Source organism: Myodes glareolus, chromosome 1 (assembly GCF_982192425.1).
Source record: "Myodes glareolus chromosome 1, mMyoGla1.1, whole genome shotgun sequence".
NCBI lineage: Eukaryota > Metazoa > Chordata > Mammalia > Rodentia > Cricetidae > Myodes > Myodes glareolus.
This window is the reverse complement of record NC_142026.1, coordinates 125,717,349-125,736,478: the sequence shown is the minus strand read 5'-3', so window position 1 is coordinate 125,736,478 and position 19,130 is coordinate 125,717,349. Positions and strand designations below refer to the sequence as shown.

The 19,130-nt window shown below is 46.4% G+C and overlaps 1 protein-coding gene across 1 annotated transcript in view; it reads right to left on the bottom strand.

Annotated features, from left to right (window-relative positions):
* The window catches only part of Ust (uronyl 2-sulfotransferase), a 280,068-nt gene that overhangs the window by 86,372 nt on the left and 174,566 nt on the right, over positions 1-19,130 (bottom strand). The window contains exons 4-5 of the mRNA XM_048425248.3: positions 15,184-15,263; positions 9,123-9,276 (exon numbers count right to left, since the gene is read on the bottom strand). Coding sequence (XP_048281205.1) covers positions 9,123-9,276; positions 15,184-15,263 — 234 coding nt within the window. The remainder of the gene's footprint in view (positions 1-9,122; positions 9,277-15,183; positions 15,264-19,130) is intronic.

The following is a 19,130-nucleotide window of genomic DNA, read 5'->3' as shown; positions in this document are numbered from 1 at the left end:
CAACTCCCCCCGCCCCTTATCGTGTTCCTTTTCTACCCCCTTTCTGCTTATCTTAAGCTATGTAGGTTTGCACTATCTATTGCTAGCCAGCAACAGCAACTGCAGGGACTTAGAACTCCCCATTGCCTCCCTGCCCCACTTGGAGCTGCTCCTTGCAGGAGGACAAGCTGTAGACAACAGGTCCTTGGCTAATCTTACACTTGGACCATCGTAGGAACTAGCAATGAGCTGGTATTTCTACATCCTTGGGAGCTCGTCCGCTCTACCTTGCAGCCTCAGTGATGTTTGGTGGTCAGAACCGGATCCGTTCCTGCACAGTTTTTCTAGTTTTCCAGCATTTGACCTGCTGGTGTGAGGGTGGGTATCTTGATGTGGCCCGGCTTTATGCAGCCCTTCCTGATCTTCTCTGGCAGTTGGGTTCCTGTAGTTCTCATAACTACACACGTCTTTCTGCTGACTCTTGTGTTTTCCCTCCCCTGGCAACATGAGTGATTAGCACAGCTCCATGCATTGTCCTTTATTGGTGGTTTGATTTTCTCACTTGTCTCCCTGGCCCTGCCTCAATGGTGTATAGGCATGTAAGGGAGACGGGACTGATGTTGGCACTGGTCTCTGCACATGGGCACCGCTAACAAGCGGTGACACACCCTAGCCTGGGATCCTGGTTTTGTTTGTTTTCTCTCTCTCTCTCTCTCTCTCTCTCTCTCTCTCTCTCCCTCTCTCTCTCGTCAATTTGTTATCTGAGAAGAGGAAACTGTAACTGAGAAAATGCCTCTACAAGACTGGTCTGTAGATAAACCTGTGGAGCACTTTTTTTTTTTTTTATTGATGATAGATATGAGAAGGCCCAGGTCATCATGGGTGGGGCCAGCCCTGAGCAGGTGGTCCTGGGGTTTATAAGAAAGTAGACTGAGCAAGCCACGGGAGCAAGTCAGTAAGCAGTGTTCCTCCATGGCCTCTGTGTCAGCTCCTGCTTCCAGGTTCCTGCCCTGATTTCCCTTAATGATGAATTACGAGCTATAAGATGAAATACACCCTTTGTTTCCCAAGTTACCTTTGAAAATATTGTTTTTATCACAGCAATAAAACCCCTAACTAAGATAGAAACTGGCACCAGGAGTGGGGTACATGACAGACTTGACCATATGTTTTGGGGAGAATTGTGATGGTGTTTAAACTTTGGTTTGGAAAAGCCGCTGAGTGCTCAGAGATGAGTGGGTGTTCTACAGGAGTTTGGAAGACAAGCATTTTGAGAGCAGTGCGGATGACGTCAGCCCGTGCGCAGCTGATGCTCTCTGAGGACAGCTCAGGAGACGGTTGGTGGTGTTCTAATCTCCAGCTCACGAGGCTTCAAGTTCTCTGATTCTCCTTTGTTCCCAAACTCCTCGATAGTTCTCCGCTTTCCGTGTCTTTCCTCCCCTACTTGGCTCATCTTCCCCCTCGTTTGCCAGGTGACCCAAAACACTGTACATCACACACAGTGAACTTTGCTTGTAAAAATATCTGTCGTGGACGTGAAAGATTATCTTTCAGTCAGGAGATCCTGGGCCCCAGGACCTTGTCTTCCCCAGTGCAGGACATTTGGGGTCCTCCAGTCCCTCCAGTCTTCAGAGAGGGAGGCATACTGATCATATGACTTAATAACCCAGTGCGGACACAAGCTCCAAGCAAATAAACACGGGGCTCATGGTTGCCAGCAGACTGGGATCACAAGGTATCTCTAGGTGTTGGGAATACAGGATGGGATCCAGTGAGACCATATGAGACAGCCGACCTGACAGCTCAGGGCCCAGTCCTCCACGTCAGGGGCCATGAAAAGCAGGGGCCTCTGCAGGATCCTCCAGCTGAGAAGCTCCAGCCTGGAGGTAGAGATAGATGGTCCCTTTCACTAGAACACTATCAGCTGCCTCTTGAAATGTCACTAGTGAGGAAAGGGATCATTTTTAGGCCACAAAGATCCATTACCAGAACTGAGGGTAAACACACCAATACTGATATGTGTTCTTTGAAGATTTTAGTTGCCCATAGAGGTTTCTAGGTTTTGTATAGCGTGCTTAACTGGCTTTTTCAACAACCCATGAGGAAGCTAAGAAAATAATCAACCCATTTTACAGATCAGAAAAATGAGGCCTACAGGGACCAATCTCTGGCAGTCACTAGCTAGCACAGTGGAAAAGCAGGCAGCAATACACCAAGCTCCAGGCCCTTAACTTGGCCTGCAATCAGAGGCCAACTCCGTAGCAGCTAGAGAGCACATGCTTCCTTTCCAACCTCCGGAAAGAACCTGGAAACACAGTTATCTGCTGAAATACTTAAAAATCAAACCCTTTACTGGCTTTCTTCTTAAAGAAAAATGTTTCAGAATGGAGATAAAACCCGAGGCTTCATTCCCAGGATGACTGAGACATCAGCCGGCGAAGAAGGAGTGGAAATTTCCACCCGCCAGCATTTCACACTTACAGCTCCCAAGCTAACGATGTCCAGAGTCCAAATGTTCAGGAAAATTAAACTGCATAACTTATTACAGAAGGGGGACATTTGAGGGACAGGAAGGGGACCGGTGAAAAGGTAAGAGGAGAAAAGGGCAGAACATTGGAGAGGAAGTTTTTGAGCAGGAAACAATGGTACGAAAAAGATGCATAGTCACAAAAAAGTCATAAGGAAACCCACAATTTTCTAGGCTAACTCAAACAATTAGTAATAATAATTATAAAAAAGCAAAAGCCAGCTGACTCTGACCCACTGTCAGGCTTCTCCAGGATCTAAGAAGGCCAGCATGACTCACTGGATTCCTTATGAATTAAGAAGCTGTCAATTACGCAGCCTTTCTTTGAAACATGCATTATTTCCGTGGGTTTCAGCCAAGCTGAATGACTGTATCACAGAGGCGGCTTACTCAATGGGAACACGCTCCCCACGCCATCCTGCCCTTTAAGTGGTGGGGCGGCCTCCGGGGGCAGCAGCTATGCCTGAGGATGAAGCTCAACATGATAAACATTCCACGACTGAAGTGTGCACAGCTGTCAGGGAAAGGCAAGCAGGAGTTCTTGCTGCACCGCTGGCTGAGCGAAAAGGACAACATGAGAAAGCCAGTCTTACAGAGGCTTAGAGCAGAGAGGGCTAGGCTTGGCAGGAAAGGCCCTTTTCTTGGGGTTACTATTGCTGTGATGAAACACCATGACCGAAGGCAACTTGTGACAGAAAGGGTTGATTTCCTTCACAGCTCCATATAGATGTTCATCATCAAAGGAAGTCAGGGCAGGAACTCAAGCAGGGCAGGAACCTGGAGGCAGGAGCTGATGCAGAGGCCATGGAAGGGAGCTGCTTACTGGCTTGCTTGCCCTGACTTGCTCATCCTGCTTTCTTATAGAACCCAGGACCAGCAGCCTAGGGATGGCACCACTTACCATGGGCTGCTAGTTAATTCCATTAATTACTAATTAAGAAAATGCTTAACAGACTTGCCTCCAGCCTCATCTATGGAGGCATTTTCTCAGTCGGGGTTCCCTCCTTTCAGATGACTAGAGCCTGTGACAAGTTGATATAAATTAACCAACGTAGCCCTGCTTCTTGCTTTCCTCTCAAAACCCGCAGTTGCTTCTAGCTCATGTTCTCATTACAGAGGGCCTGGGTTGCTGGTATTCTCCTGCCAGCCTCACCTGTGGGGCTAAGGTGACAAAGATAACTGAGCCTGTGGCCACTGCCTTTCTTCCTGCCAGTCATCTGTGCGTTGTTAATTTATCTAAACATTATTCTCTGGTAAATGCCAATAAAGAATGTTTTAGAAAAAAGCACCAAGTTTGATAAAAACTAGATGTTTCTAGAAACTTCTCTGGAGAAGTCTTGAATGTTTGAAAACAAATGCCCACCCCCGTTTTGAGAAAATGGCTGATGTATTTCAGCCTGGTCAAGCTCTCTCCATCTGAAGATGATCTTGAACTTCCCACTTCCACCTCCCAACCGCTGGTGCCAGTTTATGAAATGCTGGGTGTCAAACCTGGTGCTTCATGCATACTAGGCAAGCACTCTACCAAGAGAGCTATAGCCCCACCTCAAACAAACGATTTTAGCGGTTATGTCTCTATAACGACAGAGACGTGCAGGTGGCATTACAGCAGCTGACCCTACAGGAGACGGTTCTACCCAGAAAATACAACACTTGGCTGGGCTCTCTTTTTCTTTACATTTAGAAGGTTAAACATAAGGTCTGAGGGGGTGTTTGTCACACTGCGGGATTGAGAGGTTGGTGCTCTTTCCAGGCCCACACCTGTGTAAAGAGGAAGTGACCTCACCACCTCCGCAAGGCACAGAGTCCAGCATCCCTTTCCATCTTTTTCCAAACCACCCACGACAGCAAGGTACCACCTCTCTTCGGCCCCTTCAGCTGGAAGCCTTCTCAGCTGTATGCTCAGAAGCTCCACCGGACTCTGGGCCAAGAGCACACTGAGATTTTTGGCAACTGGTTAAAGCAAGAGGCTTCGGGGCACTGAGATCTGGAATAGTGCCCCGATTCACACCAGCACTGAGTCTGCGGGCATGTGGCATACGGGGAGTGGCCTGGTGCAGCGTCCCCAAGGGGGGTGGCCTGCTCGGTTCAGCTGAGGTGGCACCCTTTCAGTTTTGCTGAGCAGACACTGAGAACAAACAATACTCTTTTTTTGATTTACACAAGTGACCATCCAGGCTTGCCAAACTGAAGATGGTTCTGACTGGGACAATTTTATGGCATGGGACTAGAGAGATGGGGAAAAAAAACCCAAACAAAAAAGAAGATGTTTCAGCTATTAAAAAAGAAAAAGGCAATAGAGTATCTTCCAAATAAATAAACTATTCTCTGAAGAAGAAAACAGCCTTGAACGGGATCAGGCCAGGGCAGACGGGGTAACTTGGACTTCCCTCTCACCCCCGCCCCCAGTTTTCCCTCTGCCACACTGGGGAGCCTGGCCAAGAAGCAATCTGGTGAGCTCAACTGAAACAGTCATGTCCAGAGCACAGTGTCCATTTCTGGGAAAGGGGCAACGCCGAGACACTGAGGGTAGAATTCCATCAGAGAATGTCCCTGGAACCACTCAAGTCAGAAGCCACCCAGGCGCTTACCAGTGCAGCTTTCAGCATTGGGGAGCCTTAAAAAAATAAATATAGGGCTGGGGACGGAGCCCTTGGATGTGATTCTCAGCCCTGAAAACAACAAGAAGGGAAAGAAAACCCTACCACTCTATCATGGCCCATTCCCATATACTGCTCTACCATGCCCCACTCCCAGTGTGCAAGTTCTCCTTCTAAAGACTGTAGGGTATGACGTATGCAAACTTAGGAGGACTGTGACATGCAGAACGCACTACGGCAGTGGTTCTCAACCTGTGGATCACCACCCCCTTTAGGGTCAAAATACCCTTTCGTGGGGGTCACACATCAGACATCCTGCATATCAGATACTTACATTATGATTCACAATCGTAGCAAAATTACACTTGTGAAGTGGCAACGAAATAATTTTATGGTGGGGTGGGGGTCACATGGAGACAACATGGAGAACTCTATTAAAGGGTCACAGCATCGGGAAGGTTGAGGACTGCTGATCTACAGGATGACACTGAAGTCTGACAGCGTAGAAGAGTCCAGATGGTTCCCCTCAGCTCCCATCTGCTCTTTGAAAGACAGAACTTAGAAGACTCATGTCTTCCCATGGAGATCCCCAAACAACCCAGGGTGACGCTAGAACAGAGAGTTGATCTCCAAACACTGACAGTGGCACTCTGTTGTAGAGGACAAACATCCACGCAGCTCGCCGAACACAGAGAGACTGAATTGTGTCTGCACAGAGCCTTCACCCCTACATTCCGGTCTCTCTGGTGTGCAAAGGTGGCCGGCTACTGAAAGAGAAACCTGAACATTATCCCAGCCCAAAACTTTGACCTGCAGTATGTCCTGCCTGTGAGATGGGCTGGGTAATGGTCATACAGAACTTGTATGAGTGGCCAACCAGTATCTGGGTTTACCTTGAGACCCACTCCACAAGAGGGAGCCCGTGACCTACACTGCCTGGATGGCCAGGAACTGGGGAGACCAGGTAACTCAGAGACCTAGGGTAGAACCAAACACAACTGGAAAAAAAAAATCAATGAAACAATTTCTAATAGATCGGCACCTTATTCAGTCATCATCAGAGAGGCTTCCCCCACAACAGATGAGAGTGGGTACAGAGACCCAAATATCATGTGGAGACAGTCTAACTTGTGTTGTGGGAGAATTGTCTGTATTCTGTCAATCATATTTTAATAAAATGCTGATTGGCCAGGCAGGCAGTATAGGTGGGAAAGCCAGACAGGAAGTAGGGGTGGAGAAAAGAGACTGGGAGTATTCTGTAAGCAGAAGCTCCCTCTGCCACTCCTGCGCAGACCACCGAAGAGGTAACATGTAAGCTGACAGCTGAAAAAGGTACCAAGCCATATGGCTAACATAGATAATGATAACGGATTAATATAAGTTACAAGGACTAATAAGTAGCCTGACCTAATGGGCCAATCAGCTTTATAACTTATAGAGATCTCTGTGTGGTTGATTTTCTCTGGGACTTACTGGTTGTGGGGTACCGGGCGGGAACAGATACCCCAACAAGCCGGCCCCTCGTGTTACATATGGCGCCCAACGTGGGGTGCCAGATGAAGGCGTAAATCACAGACAATCCCACACCAGTTTGGAATTATGATTAATAGAATGGTTATTTATTCAAAAGGGAAAAACTTACAGATTACCATCCTAGACAACAGCCCCTCCGCGCGAACAAGAAAGGAGTCTAGGAGCCAGAAGCGGAGCCGGAAGCCAAAGAGAGAGTGGAGGACAGCCACTGCTTTTTTTTAAAGAGAGAGAGACCACACCCCAATGGGCTGGTAACCCAGCAGCGATTGGCTGAAGGAGCGGAAGGAGCTCCCGCAGCAAACTTGTAGATCCCTATTGGGTCCCTCTCCACAGAGCTTGGGGACCCCATGAATAAGGAGGAGGAGGAAAAATTGTATAAGTCAGTGGGGATCACCAGGAGAACATAGCCCACTGAGTCAACTAAACAGGGCTCATGTGGCCTCACAGAGACCCAAGTGGCAAGCACCATGTCTGCGTGGGTCCCCGCAAGGTACTCTTTTATGGCTGTTAGCTTGCTGTTTTTGTGGGTCTCTTAATTGTGGGAGCAATGTGTCTCTGACTCTTTTGTCTGCTCTTGGGACTCTTTTCCTCCTACTGGGTTGCCTTGTCCAGCCTTGATATGAGGGTTTTTGCTTTATCTTATTGTATCTTGTTTTGTCAAGTTTGGTTGTTGTCTCTTGGAGTTCTGCTCCTTTCTGAAGGAAACAGTGGGGGGTGGATCTAGGACATAGGGAGGTTGTGGGGAGGGGAAAGGAGTGGAGAGAGGGGAAAAACTGTAGTTGAGATATATTGCGTGAGAGAAAAATCTATTTTTAATAAAACAAAGAAGATTCATGTCTGTATCTTTGGCTTCTTAGCACTTTCTTAGTATTAAGACTAAGTCAGACCTTTGAAATATATTTTTAATTAAATAAAATTTACTCTTTTAAAAATAACACAAATCCATTGTAAGAGTCAATACAAATAACAAAGATAACTAGAGAATACTGTTCCTTTGGGAGGTGATTCTGGATTTTGAGTACATACATCACGTCACTGAACCAAAAATATATCAGGACCCATGCTCCTAACTGGCAATTTAAAGACAAAGATTAGGGCACTTGACACCGTAAACTAAAACAAAACAAAACAAAAATTTAAAAAAAAAAGTCCCTGAAGCTTCAGGTAAATGAAGAAACACTGAAATGCTTAGAAACCTTAAAGAGTTATTACCATGAGATATCTTGGGAGAATACCAAGTCTAACTGGTACAAATTTCATAGACAATAGCCTAGAACTAATTTTATGCGGTGTTCACAGTGCGCATACATTTTTGATGAAGTCACGTGAGGTTGGGGTACAGTATGTCAATCCTCACAGAGCGATTTGAGGGCATTGTGGATTTTCACAAAAGGATGCTCAGCCTGTACTGGTGGGAAGCAGACAAATGTGAGTCTGGTCTGGGCCCACCTACCACCTGGAAGCACATGGCTGAATGAGGAGTTTAACCTGTCCTCTGTATCTCTTGTACAGATCTTAAGACGTAAAAGCGACACCATGGTGACCTCCACAAGTGGCCTGAGCATTAAACACGTACCGAGATGTTTTTAAGCATCAAAGGGCGTTTGGGTATTGTGATGACACTGTGGCTAACCTCTCTTGGTGACAAGGCTGGTGATGAGGACCAGTAGGAGTAGACACAGGTGCTGTGTGCACTCCACTCCAGTTGTGGGATCACATCTGCATCAATGCCTCAGAACTTCTGGTTCTGTCCATACCCACGTCCAACAGCACAAGATAACCTGGGAACTCACCAGGCTCTCACATGCAGAGGCCATGATTTCTGCCCCCAAGCATGGGGCTCACAGCTCCTTAGTAATCAAGTCACTAAGAAATGAGAAACATGTCTTTCATTGTGGTGCATGGCAGGCTGGTTTATGACACACAGCTCTGCCTTCCATTTTTGTGAGTAATTCCCTTTTTGAAACAGCTGGAGGCCAACAATAGCATCCTTTATGGAGACTCAGAAAAACCAAGTAGCGCAGGGCAGGCAGTCACTGACAGCACGGGAGGGAAGCAGGACTTGAAGCCAGAAGGCTAGAGGACAATCAGCTGGCCATCAGACCAGCAACTGCCAGGGGATCAGGACATCTATGTCCCTTTGGAATCTCAAGGATTCCTTTGGAATCCACTCTCTGGAGAGGCTGCCATGGGAACTTAATAGGATGAAGAGTGAGAACAAACTTTGCAGCCCTCTGCAAAGAGAGATCCCCAAACACATCTGTTCTTAACGATGGGAGTGGCCACTCAGGACTCCCAAGGAACGTCCTACAACTCAGCAGTAAAGACAAACTGAGCAAAGCAAATCTGGGATCAGTCAAGGTGTTCTGGTCACCTGGAACAAGTTCTTACCCACAGAGCCTTCCGAGGTACAGGAGCTCCCAGCCAGGACTCCCTCCTCCGAGGCAGCAGGAGAGCCGCCTCGGGCCTGCTGCAGAACTTACCAGGTAGCGTTCCTCCTGCCTCATGCTGGGGGTGCGGATCATGTGATTCTGTTCTCCTCTCCAGTCTCCAAAGCGACGGAAAAAATAGTTGGATAGAAACCTACTGACGGGGTCTCTAATGATGTTGATGTAGACGGGCTGGTCTCCTCCGAACCTAACACACCGGGCACACAAACAGGAAACTCATTACAATTCATCCCTGCTGCAAGAAAATAAGGCCTGCTGGGACAGATTTTCCTTCTAGGTTGACTTAATCCAACCATTGCCCATCTGCTAAAGTGCCTCCCACCACTGTAACAGGCAACTAGAAATTGGTAGGCATTTTGTCACTGTGCAGGAAACAGGAACACATGATCCAGGTGCCCATCAGGACACTGAGAGACCAGTTTTCTTTTCTTTTTTCTTTTCTTTTACAGCACAGCACTGTCCCTACCATGCCATGTGACAGGGGTAAGGTACAGATGTCTGGTTTTTTCAGTAGGTGCAGCTTTGCTAAGGACAAGACTTTGTATTTCCAGGGGCTGGTACAGAACCCCCTGGCATACAGGTGACCCTCAGCGGTTATTCCAATCCATTGATTGAATCTGAATGCCTTGGCAGGGACACAGCCCTTCTATAACACTGTAATTCACATCGTCTCAGCCAGGTGCTCCAGGGGGAGTGGACTGGAAGCAGTCACCATCCCTGAGTGTTCAACAGTCACCACGTTCTTAATACTTGACATAGCAAACGCAGGGAAGATCTCCAATCTTCTGTGGACTACAAACCAGAGTTGTCCCCATTACACCTGGGGAAACTGAGGCAGAAAGAGGCTAAACAATTTGTAGCTCTTCCACAAGATGAACACAGGTTGTCTGGATCCAGAATCTTCAGTTTTGACCATAGAAACCATAGAAGGGAACTCCCAAAGTTAAGAAATGTAATGATGCAAAGGTAAAAAGGCAGAAGTGCAAATCAAGATGATAGTCCCCAAGAGCTGGAATCGTTTCCCGGCCCTGAGGGATGATCTGGGTTTGAGGACTGCCTAAGCTGCATAATGAGACTCCATGAGAAAACAACAACGGAATTAGTATCTATCAGGCACGTGCAGCACTTGACATGGTGATGGATGCTGTCATCTACAAGGTCTGTACTTTAGAACTATGCAACTGAGCTATAAGCAAAGACCTGGATAGTGTTTCCCACGGTATTAAGAAGGCTTTCAGGTTTTGTGTTGGGCTGCATGCGTGGCTATCTGGGGGTAGACTTGGGATGGGGGCCACAAGGCGGCCATTTTGGGTGGCTTCCATAGCTTTAATACTTCCATAAGGATTCCACATCTGTAGTAAGAACCTGTTCAAAGGCAAGGCCTTCAAGATCCATATTAGGAACATGAAATTCCATTCAGGGATCCTTCCCCCTTCTCTGAACTCCCAATAAGGAGATCTCACAATAAAGCTCTCCCCTTGAACTTCAACTCCTAGATCTGGGTAGGTAAATAGGTAGAAACAGTGTTAAACATCCTGCATCCATTTTTAAACTTTTATTTTCAAAGACTGAAGCTTCTGGATCATTTTTAAAGGGATCAGATCAAAAGGGATCCCGCCGCTTGTGAGGATAAGAGCAAAGCCAACATCTAGAAAAGAGATGGGAACTCAGTGAATTGTGGAAGTGCTGGGATCTGGCTTGCTCTGTTGAAAAGGATGCCTCCAAGGGCAGCTGGCTTCAGGCTCTGTTCCCATAGTAATTCAGACTTCACTAGAGAAGGTGTCAAAGGCCTCAGCAAGCATCACACAGCCACCCTGGAGGCTGAGCCCCTGTGTTCTCCTTTCTTTCTTTCACAAGTCGGTGTTGGCATTGGGACTCCTACTTGATCTGTGGAAATGGAAGTAGAAACAACAGTTGGGGGTGTCAGGTAGAACCCTGGATAAAAGGGAGGAATAAGAAGGGTTAAGGGAACTAGGTGGTGGTGGCACATGCCTTTAATCCCAGCATTTGGGAGGCAGAGGCAGGTGAATCTGTGAGTTCAAGGCCAGCCTGGTCTACAAAGCTACTTGCAGGATAAACCCTTGCTCAAAAAACTAAAACCAAAACCAAAAAGAAAAAGTTAAGGGAAGATGGTTTGGCATTTGTAGCATGAGAGCCCCTATGGTTTACTTGACTGCTTCAGTGGCCTCAGGTTCTAATGCATTTTAGGAAGTTTCCACAGCTAAGAGAATGCAACTGAGGGTGTGAGAGACTCTAAACTGGGACAGAATATTACCCTCTGGACCCCACAGAAGCTCAGAAGACAAACAGCAAAGGGCGGAAAAGGTCAAGACAAGCGGAACTGAGTTCATTGCTGTCATTCTAGAACGTGATTTAAGACACACTCCAGAGAGGCTGCTGGTGTTGAAGAGTTGAGATTTTTTTAAAAAGTATATATACATATATATATGCATGTATATGCCTATATACATATGAACATATACACATATATGCATATAAGTGTATATATGTATGTATGTGTATATGCGTATATACACACATGTGTGTGATATGTATATATCTATGCACACAGACACATATGTATGCATGTATATATATCTACACATACACACTCACACAGACACATATATGTATGTATGCATGTATTATGTATATGATGTATATGTATACATCTATACACGCACACATTTCCTAAAGTTACTTCAATAATCGACAGAAAACATACAAAGCTACAACACACAAACACAAAAGGCCCATCTTCGACATCCCAACACAGAGCTGCACCTTCTAGGCCAAGATGCTTTGCATTCAGTTCTCCCTTCATCCAGAGGAATAAACATTTGTCTGGCCCAAATTTCTAAGGAGTTCAAAATAGGTATCAAAGAACATCCTAGGAAAAACCGTACAAACCCAGGCCAAACCTGAGCTCTCTGCAGAGCTGGCAGGGCTCTGGCAGGAAGCCAGCTCAGAAGTGACTGCAGAAACACCTATTGGTGGGGTGAACAGGGCTGTAAACGCCCGAAGGGCTCCTTTGGACTCGGAGGAAAAATGATCAAAGACCTAGGAGTTGAGGCCACGAGTACAGGAAGTCAGCTCGCTAGCGGACAGCCAAGAGCTCAGGGGACGGCGCTTACATTGCTGTTGCTGTCTTGACTACATGTCAGACAGGAATGTCATTCTTAATGGAGAAAGATAAATGGAGAAAGAAACAAAATAAGAACCGGCTACGAACGCATGTTCTTCAAGACTTCATAGCATGGATATTGCGAATACATATGTGAGCAAAAAGAACAAGATTGGGGGCCGGGCACGGTCCAGCCTGATTCTGACAATCTGTTCAGCAGCAAGGACATTGCTACAAGTTAACAATGCATAAAAGTTCAGAAATATCAACAAAGGACAGCACTCTAGCCTGGCCTCTTCATCTGGTTTCTCACACCAGCAGCATTTGCTGGTTGTAGGGGCAGCTTTCTCTAGAGCAGTTCAGTAGTAGTTATGCTTAGAATTCAAAACAGAGAGCTCAGATTTCAATGTCTCTAACAATTTCCAGCTCAGCTGTTCTCCTTACTCCTGGTGTTTTCGGCGGGGGTGGGGGGTGGGGGTGGGGGGGCACACGGGACGGGACTGTCTCTGTGGGGTCACAGTTTGCTACTTAGACGGAAGATTTCCACAAATAAAGATACACTTCTGATAAAGAGAGCAAACTCATTCTTAATCCCCTGCTTCTATGAGTTTAACTGTGATCCTGCCAAGGAATCTTGTAATTCTCATGTTTCTACACATCTTAGAGCTAAGGCTCTGGTCCTGGGCTACCGGAAGAGAAGAACAGAGGGGATGATGCTCCCACTGAGGCTGCCTAGGCAGCACACACAGCCATTCTGTCCCCCTAGGGGAAGCCCTGTGGCTCCTCTCCCTGTATCCATCACACGTGACTAACACGCATCTGCAGTGGAGACCACTTCAAGGATTCCAAAGACAAGGGGAGCATTCTGAGTTCACCGGTGAAGTCCCAGCTATCATGGCATAGAGGAGGCTGAGCGAGGAGGCTTCACCAATGTGCTCTGAGATGAGCAGAGGGGAGAGAGGAGACAGCCTGTCTGTGCGTCTGTCTGTTCCTGCTGGAGGATCACTGTGGACCAGGCAGCTCCAGGTCTGCCATAGAGATGCACTAAGAGCCGCCATGCTTCCTGTAACGCCCCCTCTCCCATCCGTACCAGGTGGGAGGGGGAGGGAACTGCCCCTTTTCTAAAGTTGAGAAAATTGCCTTCCCCAAAAGGCCATATAGCATGCCCTCATCCTGGGCAGTAGAAGGTGAGCTGTAATGCTTATGGGTCCTGACAGTCAGGGCTCCACCGTTTCCTGCAGATGTGGAATCTTCAAAAAAGCTTTTTTTTTTCATTTACAATTAAAGCAATCAGGATGCCACTCCTGTATTTGATGGTAGAGGCTGAGATGAAATACAGCCACCATGCTGGGTGCTGCTGATCCAATTAAGATACCAGTTTTGACTTCTCATTAGAGTTTTGAACTGGCCTGAGATCGTTATTAAGATTTGTTGTATTGCAGCTTGGATGTAAAGATCTAGCCTAGAAAGAAAGGGGAGTTAATGACTGAAGTTTGACGGTGTCAAGGGTGACACAGAAGGAAGTCACTGGAACAGCCCAAACCAGACAAGGTTCTCTCTCTCTTTACAAACCATCAAACACAGGGCCCAGAACATCTAATGAATCCCTGTGGCCTCATTATGACTAATGATGAGGAGGAAGAAGCAGGGTGCTTCTGGAGGGAAGAAGCAGGGTGCAGGTGCACACGCTAGCTAACCCAGCAACGAGTCATGTTGAAAATCAGCGAGCTGGGCCAGCATCTGGTCCTGTTACGGTTGACCCTTTGAAGGGTTCTATTTCTTGTCCCATAGAACTCTGGCTTGTCAAGAAGTCCTGGGGATGTTCAGGCCTGGGAAGCTCACTTGGAAATAGAATGTGGGAACTCTTTTGCTTAGTAATGTTCCTTTGCTGAATCGCATTCCTCTTATACTTAATTGGCCCTGGACCTCCTGGGCAGCAGGGAGTCCTTTGAAGGTTAAAACCTGCACCAAGTCCAATGGGTTGTCAGGTATCAGGCTGGGCAGCAGAGCTTCTCCATAGCCAGCCTCCTGAGGTGCCAGCCCACAGCGGCAATTGGGTCATCACCAACTGGCAACTGGTACCCACTGCATGTGGATGAAGCACCCTGGTAAGTTTTTTGAATCTACGGATGGAATTGTTATCCTAAGGTTCAGACGATGGTGTTAGACGAGTGGCTGAGGTCTCAGGAGCCCTAGGCTTGTCAAAGGATCTGTCTCTGGACCCAGTGAGCTAATGGCTGACAGATGCCAACGGTGAGGGCGTGACAAAGCCGGTAGGCACAGTAGGAACCTAAGGGCTACCAGTGTAAGGAACAATAACACTGGAGCGAGTGTCCATGGACCGCTCAGAGAAAGGACACACAGAACTCAAAGTTTCAGTTTAATCAAAAGAAGACCCAAAATTTGAATTTGAAAATCTACACTCTTATTATAAAAGGGTACAGAAGTCAAAGAAAAAACAAACCAACAAACAGATCAAAAGTATCTCACTATTGTCAAATATACAAGACGTGCAATGTTTAGGTTAAAAACAAAATAAGTTAGGTATGGGTTGGCATGAGCTCTTTGAAGCAGAAGAGACACTTATTACCCTACTGCTATGTTGTCCCTAGAAATCTAAGCAGGCTCACAATGCAGAAAAATGGATGTCAAAATTTTCATTTCTTGTCTCTTTGTTTCAATACAAAAATCATCTCTTTCCCCCTGTTAAAGTACTATGTCATTGGACGACTTCTCATCAAAAATAATTCCATGTTTTTAAGAATACTTCAGATGGTTCTCTAGGAAGAAATGTTTCAAACATTGATTTCTCTGCAGCAAAGCTAATTAGATTGACCACATCTTTGTCTTTCAACAGTGAAGGCTCTGGGTTGTCAATCCAGGTTGACTGTGAGGGCATTGCTTGCTCCTTAGAAGGAGCATAAAGATTCAGAGGGCAGGAAATGACCACAAAGCTAGAGAGTGACTCACCTTGAGAAGTTGAGGAAGTGAACGTGTCTTGTGAATAAATAGGGCTGTTCGGCAGTGCTGATGTTCTTAATCAGCTCCATCTATGAAAAGAAAGACAGGGTTAGCATGTGGAGGAACTAACGTCCAAGCCACATTAAGCTAAAGGTTCTCTGGCCTCCTCCTTCCAACAGCCAGGACCAACAGCCGAACTTGGTGCAAAGCGAGAATCTCTCACAAGGTTCTTTGATGACTAAATCAGCTTTCTCTCCAGACTGACAGCCCTGTAACCAATTGAGTTGACTATAGCTAGAAAAACTATGCAATTGGTTATTTTTTAAGTGTGTATGTTTATGGAGAGAGAGAGAGAGAGAGAGAGAGAGAGAGAGAGAGAGAGAGAGAGAGAGAAAGAGAGCTCAAGTTGTTGAGAGTACAACCTTGGGTGTGAGTCCTTAACTTCCACCCTGTTTAAGAAAGGGTTTCTTGGCTATTTTTCCTCTATGCCAAGCTGTACATGGTTGTGAGTTCTAAGAATTCTCCTGTCTCTATGTCCCATTTTGTCACAGGATCTTTGGGATTCACAGGTAGACGGCTTTGACATGGGGTCTGGGCCTCAAACCCAGGTCCTCACCTGGGAAGTCAGTACTTCTCCCCACTGAGCCATCTCCTCAGCCCCAGACTGAGGAATTTCACCTGGAGAAGCGGACATTTTGCAGTACTGAATTAAATGCCAGGGAGGGAAGACTTTAATCGCCTCATTTAAAGTCGACCAGGAAAAGGAGTTAATCATCTTCTTATATTTCTGGGACCTGATTGAGCTTACAAAAATATTCCAAGCTAGTATTGTAGCATTTACAGTGGTAATAAAATAAGCACCCCTTATTATTTTTCTCTCTGATTATACAAATGTATAAGGAATGTATTTCACTGGGAACTCAAAAGGCCTCTGGAGTCGTGGAATCCTTTGGTGGGTGGTCGTGTGCATTATTTATTTGCGGTTATCAGTAAGGCAAAACGCATTTCATGTTCGTCTAAACCGACTTTTATGGTTTCCTAGGACCTGTCACGATACAGAAAACGTTTAGTGAAATGAGCTAGAGATTCCAGGCATTCTTAAGGCTCCCTTACATCCTGAATTCTTTCTCTAGAATTTCCAGTTGGCCCCACTAAAATAGGCATGGTGATATTTTTCTTTTAAAAAGTGCATTTTGAAGACTGCTCCTGTAGACGAAAGTCAGAGATGCAGTATTTCAGACTCTGTGAACTGGAGGAAGCTGAAATATAGAAAGAAAAACGGCCATCCACATCTTAAGCACGGTAGCAATGATGACAGTGAACATAGACTCCAGACCGTCTCAAACATAACAAGCTCCGGGCTATCTTGTTCCCAAGGGTTTAATAGGGGCTGCCCCGTGTGCATATGTGATCATTATTTATGTGAAGAATTCATTATCTATCAAGGAGCATCAAGTGCATGATCCTTCATAGACCCAGATGATCAGTCTAAACCCACTAGCTTATAATAATAGGACAAATTATTATAAGTACTAACTAATAATAATTGGAGAAATTATTATAAGTACTAACTAATAATAATTGGAGAAATTATTATAAGTTAGTTAATAATCAAAAAAATCAAGTTGAATTTAATAGTTAAATGACCCAGCTCCTAAACCTGGGATTTCTGATAGTTGGGAGACTCTGGGGAGAGCATGGTAAATAATGGCATGGTCTGTCCTTGGGCTTGAATGCAAAGGAAATTGGACCTTGTTTATCTCCAGTTTCCCTTCTGGAGTCCTTGCTGCACACCCTTGCTTCTGAGTCTAGCGTCCTACATGGGCACAGGGTTAATTCTGAGCTGTGATGGGTTGCCCATGTATAGGCAGAAGCATAAAAGCATTGATAATTTGTCTCAGAGGATGACTGCTTAGAAGAACTCTTGTCTGTGTGTGTGTTTTAAATTTTACTTTATTTCATGTGAATTGGTGTTTTGCCTGCATGTATGTCTGTGTGACGGTGTCAGATCATCTGGAACTGGAGTTACAGACAGTTGTGTGGTGCCTTTGGGTGCTGGGAATTGATCCCAGGTCCTCTGGAAGAGCAGCCAGTGCTCTTAGCTGCTGAGCCATCTCTCCAGTCCCCACCTAATCTGTGTGTTTAAGATAAAGACAATTTATGCTTTTATCTCTAGAGGATTTTAATTCAGAGTGTTGCCTGTGTGCATAAATGTCCTATAAGAATGGCCCCGGTGGCACTGAACAAGCAAACTGGAAGACACCGACTCTGTCCCCTATTTCACACGCTAGCACGCCCTCGGAACACATGTCAATCTGCTGCCTCTGAAGACAGAAGGTAACAGCTAGACTTCTGAGAACAGTGCCGTAGTCATAAAGCTGTCTGCTTCTCAAGGAAAAACGGATTAGCAGTGACAGTGTAGAAGTCTTTCTAGACTTATCCTTAAACACACTCACGATGCCAGCGCCCGTGCTTATTGCATTAGGGGAATGAGGGCAGAGGGCAGTCTTCCCTTACGTGTTTTGTCATTGTCCCCAGATGTAAAATCACTTACATCATATGCACAGGCCGAACGCTTCTTGTCCAAGTACTGTTTGACCTCCACAAATGCTAACACTTGACCTATTTCTAGTGACAAGCCTGACCCTCTGAACTCCTGCTGCCCAGTTCCCAGTCCTCCTGAGGTCACTGGAAGCCTTGGCTGTCCTTGCACTGGTACCACCACGGCAGCAATGGCACTACCTGACGTCACCCAAGACTACACCCCTGCTGTTCCTGGTGCATCCAGGGCCACTTACGGCTTCTCCTGAATCCACCGCATGTGTCACTCAGCAGTCATTGCCTCCTCTCTTGCTCAGGAGAAAAGCACACAAGGACAGTGGGTGGGAAGACTGAAAAATGTCCCAGCGGTGCTGCTTGGCCCACCGGACCCAGAAACACACTCTTCGGTCTCATCCTGCTTCCCCTCTGGACACCCTGATGCATCCTGGGACTACAGTGCTCTTGATATCCCATCAAACCAGGCCCCTCCTTATTTCTTCCATATCCCACACATACCAAAGCCTGACCAGGATGAAGCTTAGGAACAAGTTTGCTCCTTCTGGGATACTTGTGGGTTTTTCCTCCCAGCATTTTCAAATCCTCCTGTCCTCCCTTCATTCCTCCCAGCTAAAATATCCCTCTCTTCCAGTCCGACTTTCTGAATCCCACTTTCTGGATCCCGCTCTTCTTTAACATCCGTAATCTCAATCTCAGGTAACATACCATTTGGCGTGTGGCTAACAGAAAAAATATTGGGTCCTCTCTCCCAAGAATCTCAGAGTGTTGGAGGTGAGATAGACCGAGGGAACGTGAGATCCAGAGATAGACCACGTGTGGAAGGCACACGGGGGTGCTGTGTCCAGCCTACCCACAAATGCAGATGGGCACTTCTCCTTAGGGGTATCCTCTGTGGTGTGGACGGATTCGCAGTATGAAAGGGTCATTGTGGATACAGTGTGAAGCGAAGGTAAGAAACAAACACAGACAGCTCGAGTTTAAGAAGCTGTGACAACGAATTCTCTGTACCAGACGTTGGGTCTTGTCACTAGATTTAACTGTCAGCTTGACCCTGCCTGGAGTCCTCTGAGAGGAATGCCTAGGTTGTATTTAGCACATCTGTGGAAAGTCATTCTGATTACTAATTGCCGCAACACCGCCATTCTTAGGTAGTCCTGAAATATATGAGAAAGCTAGCCAAGCAAAAGCCTGTTTTGAGCAGGCCGGTGGGTGACCCTGCGTTCCGGTCCTCCAGGTTTCTCTTTCAAGCACCTACCCTGATTTTCCTTAATGATGAACCTGGACGCATAAGTCAAATAAGCTTTAAGCCCTAAGTTGCTTTTGGTCAAAGTGTTTTACCACCGTGTCAAAGAGGACTTTAGAACAACCGGGGTGGGGCGAGCGAGGAAGCGGGTGAG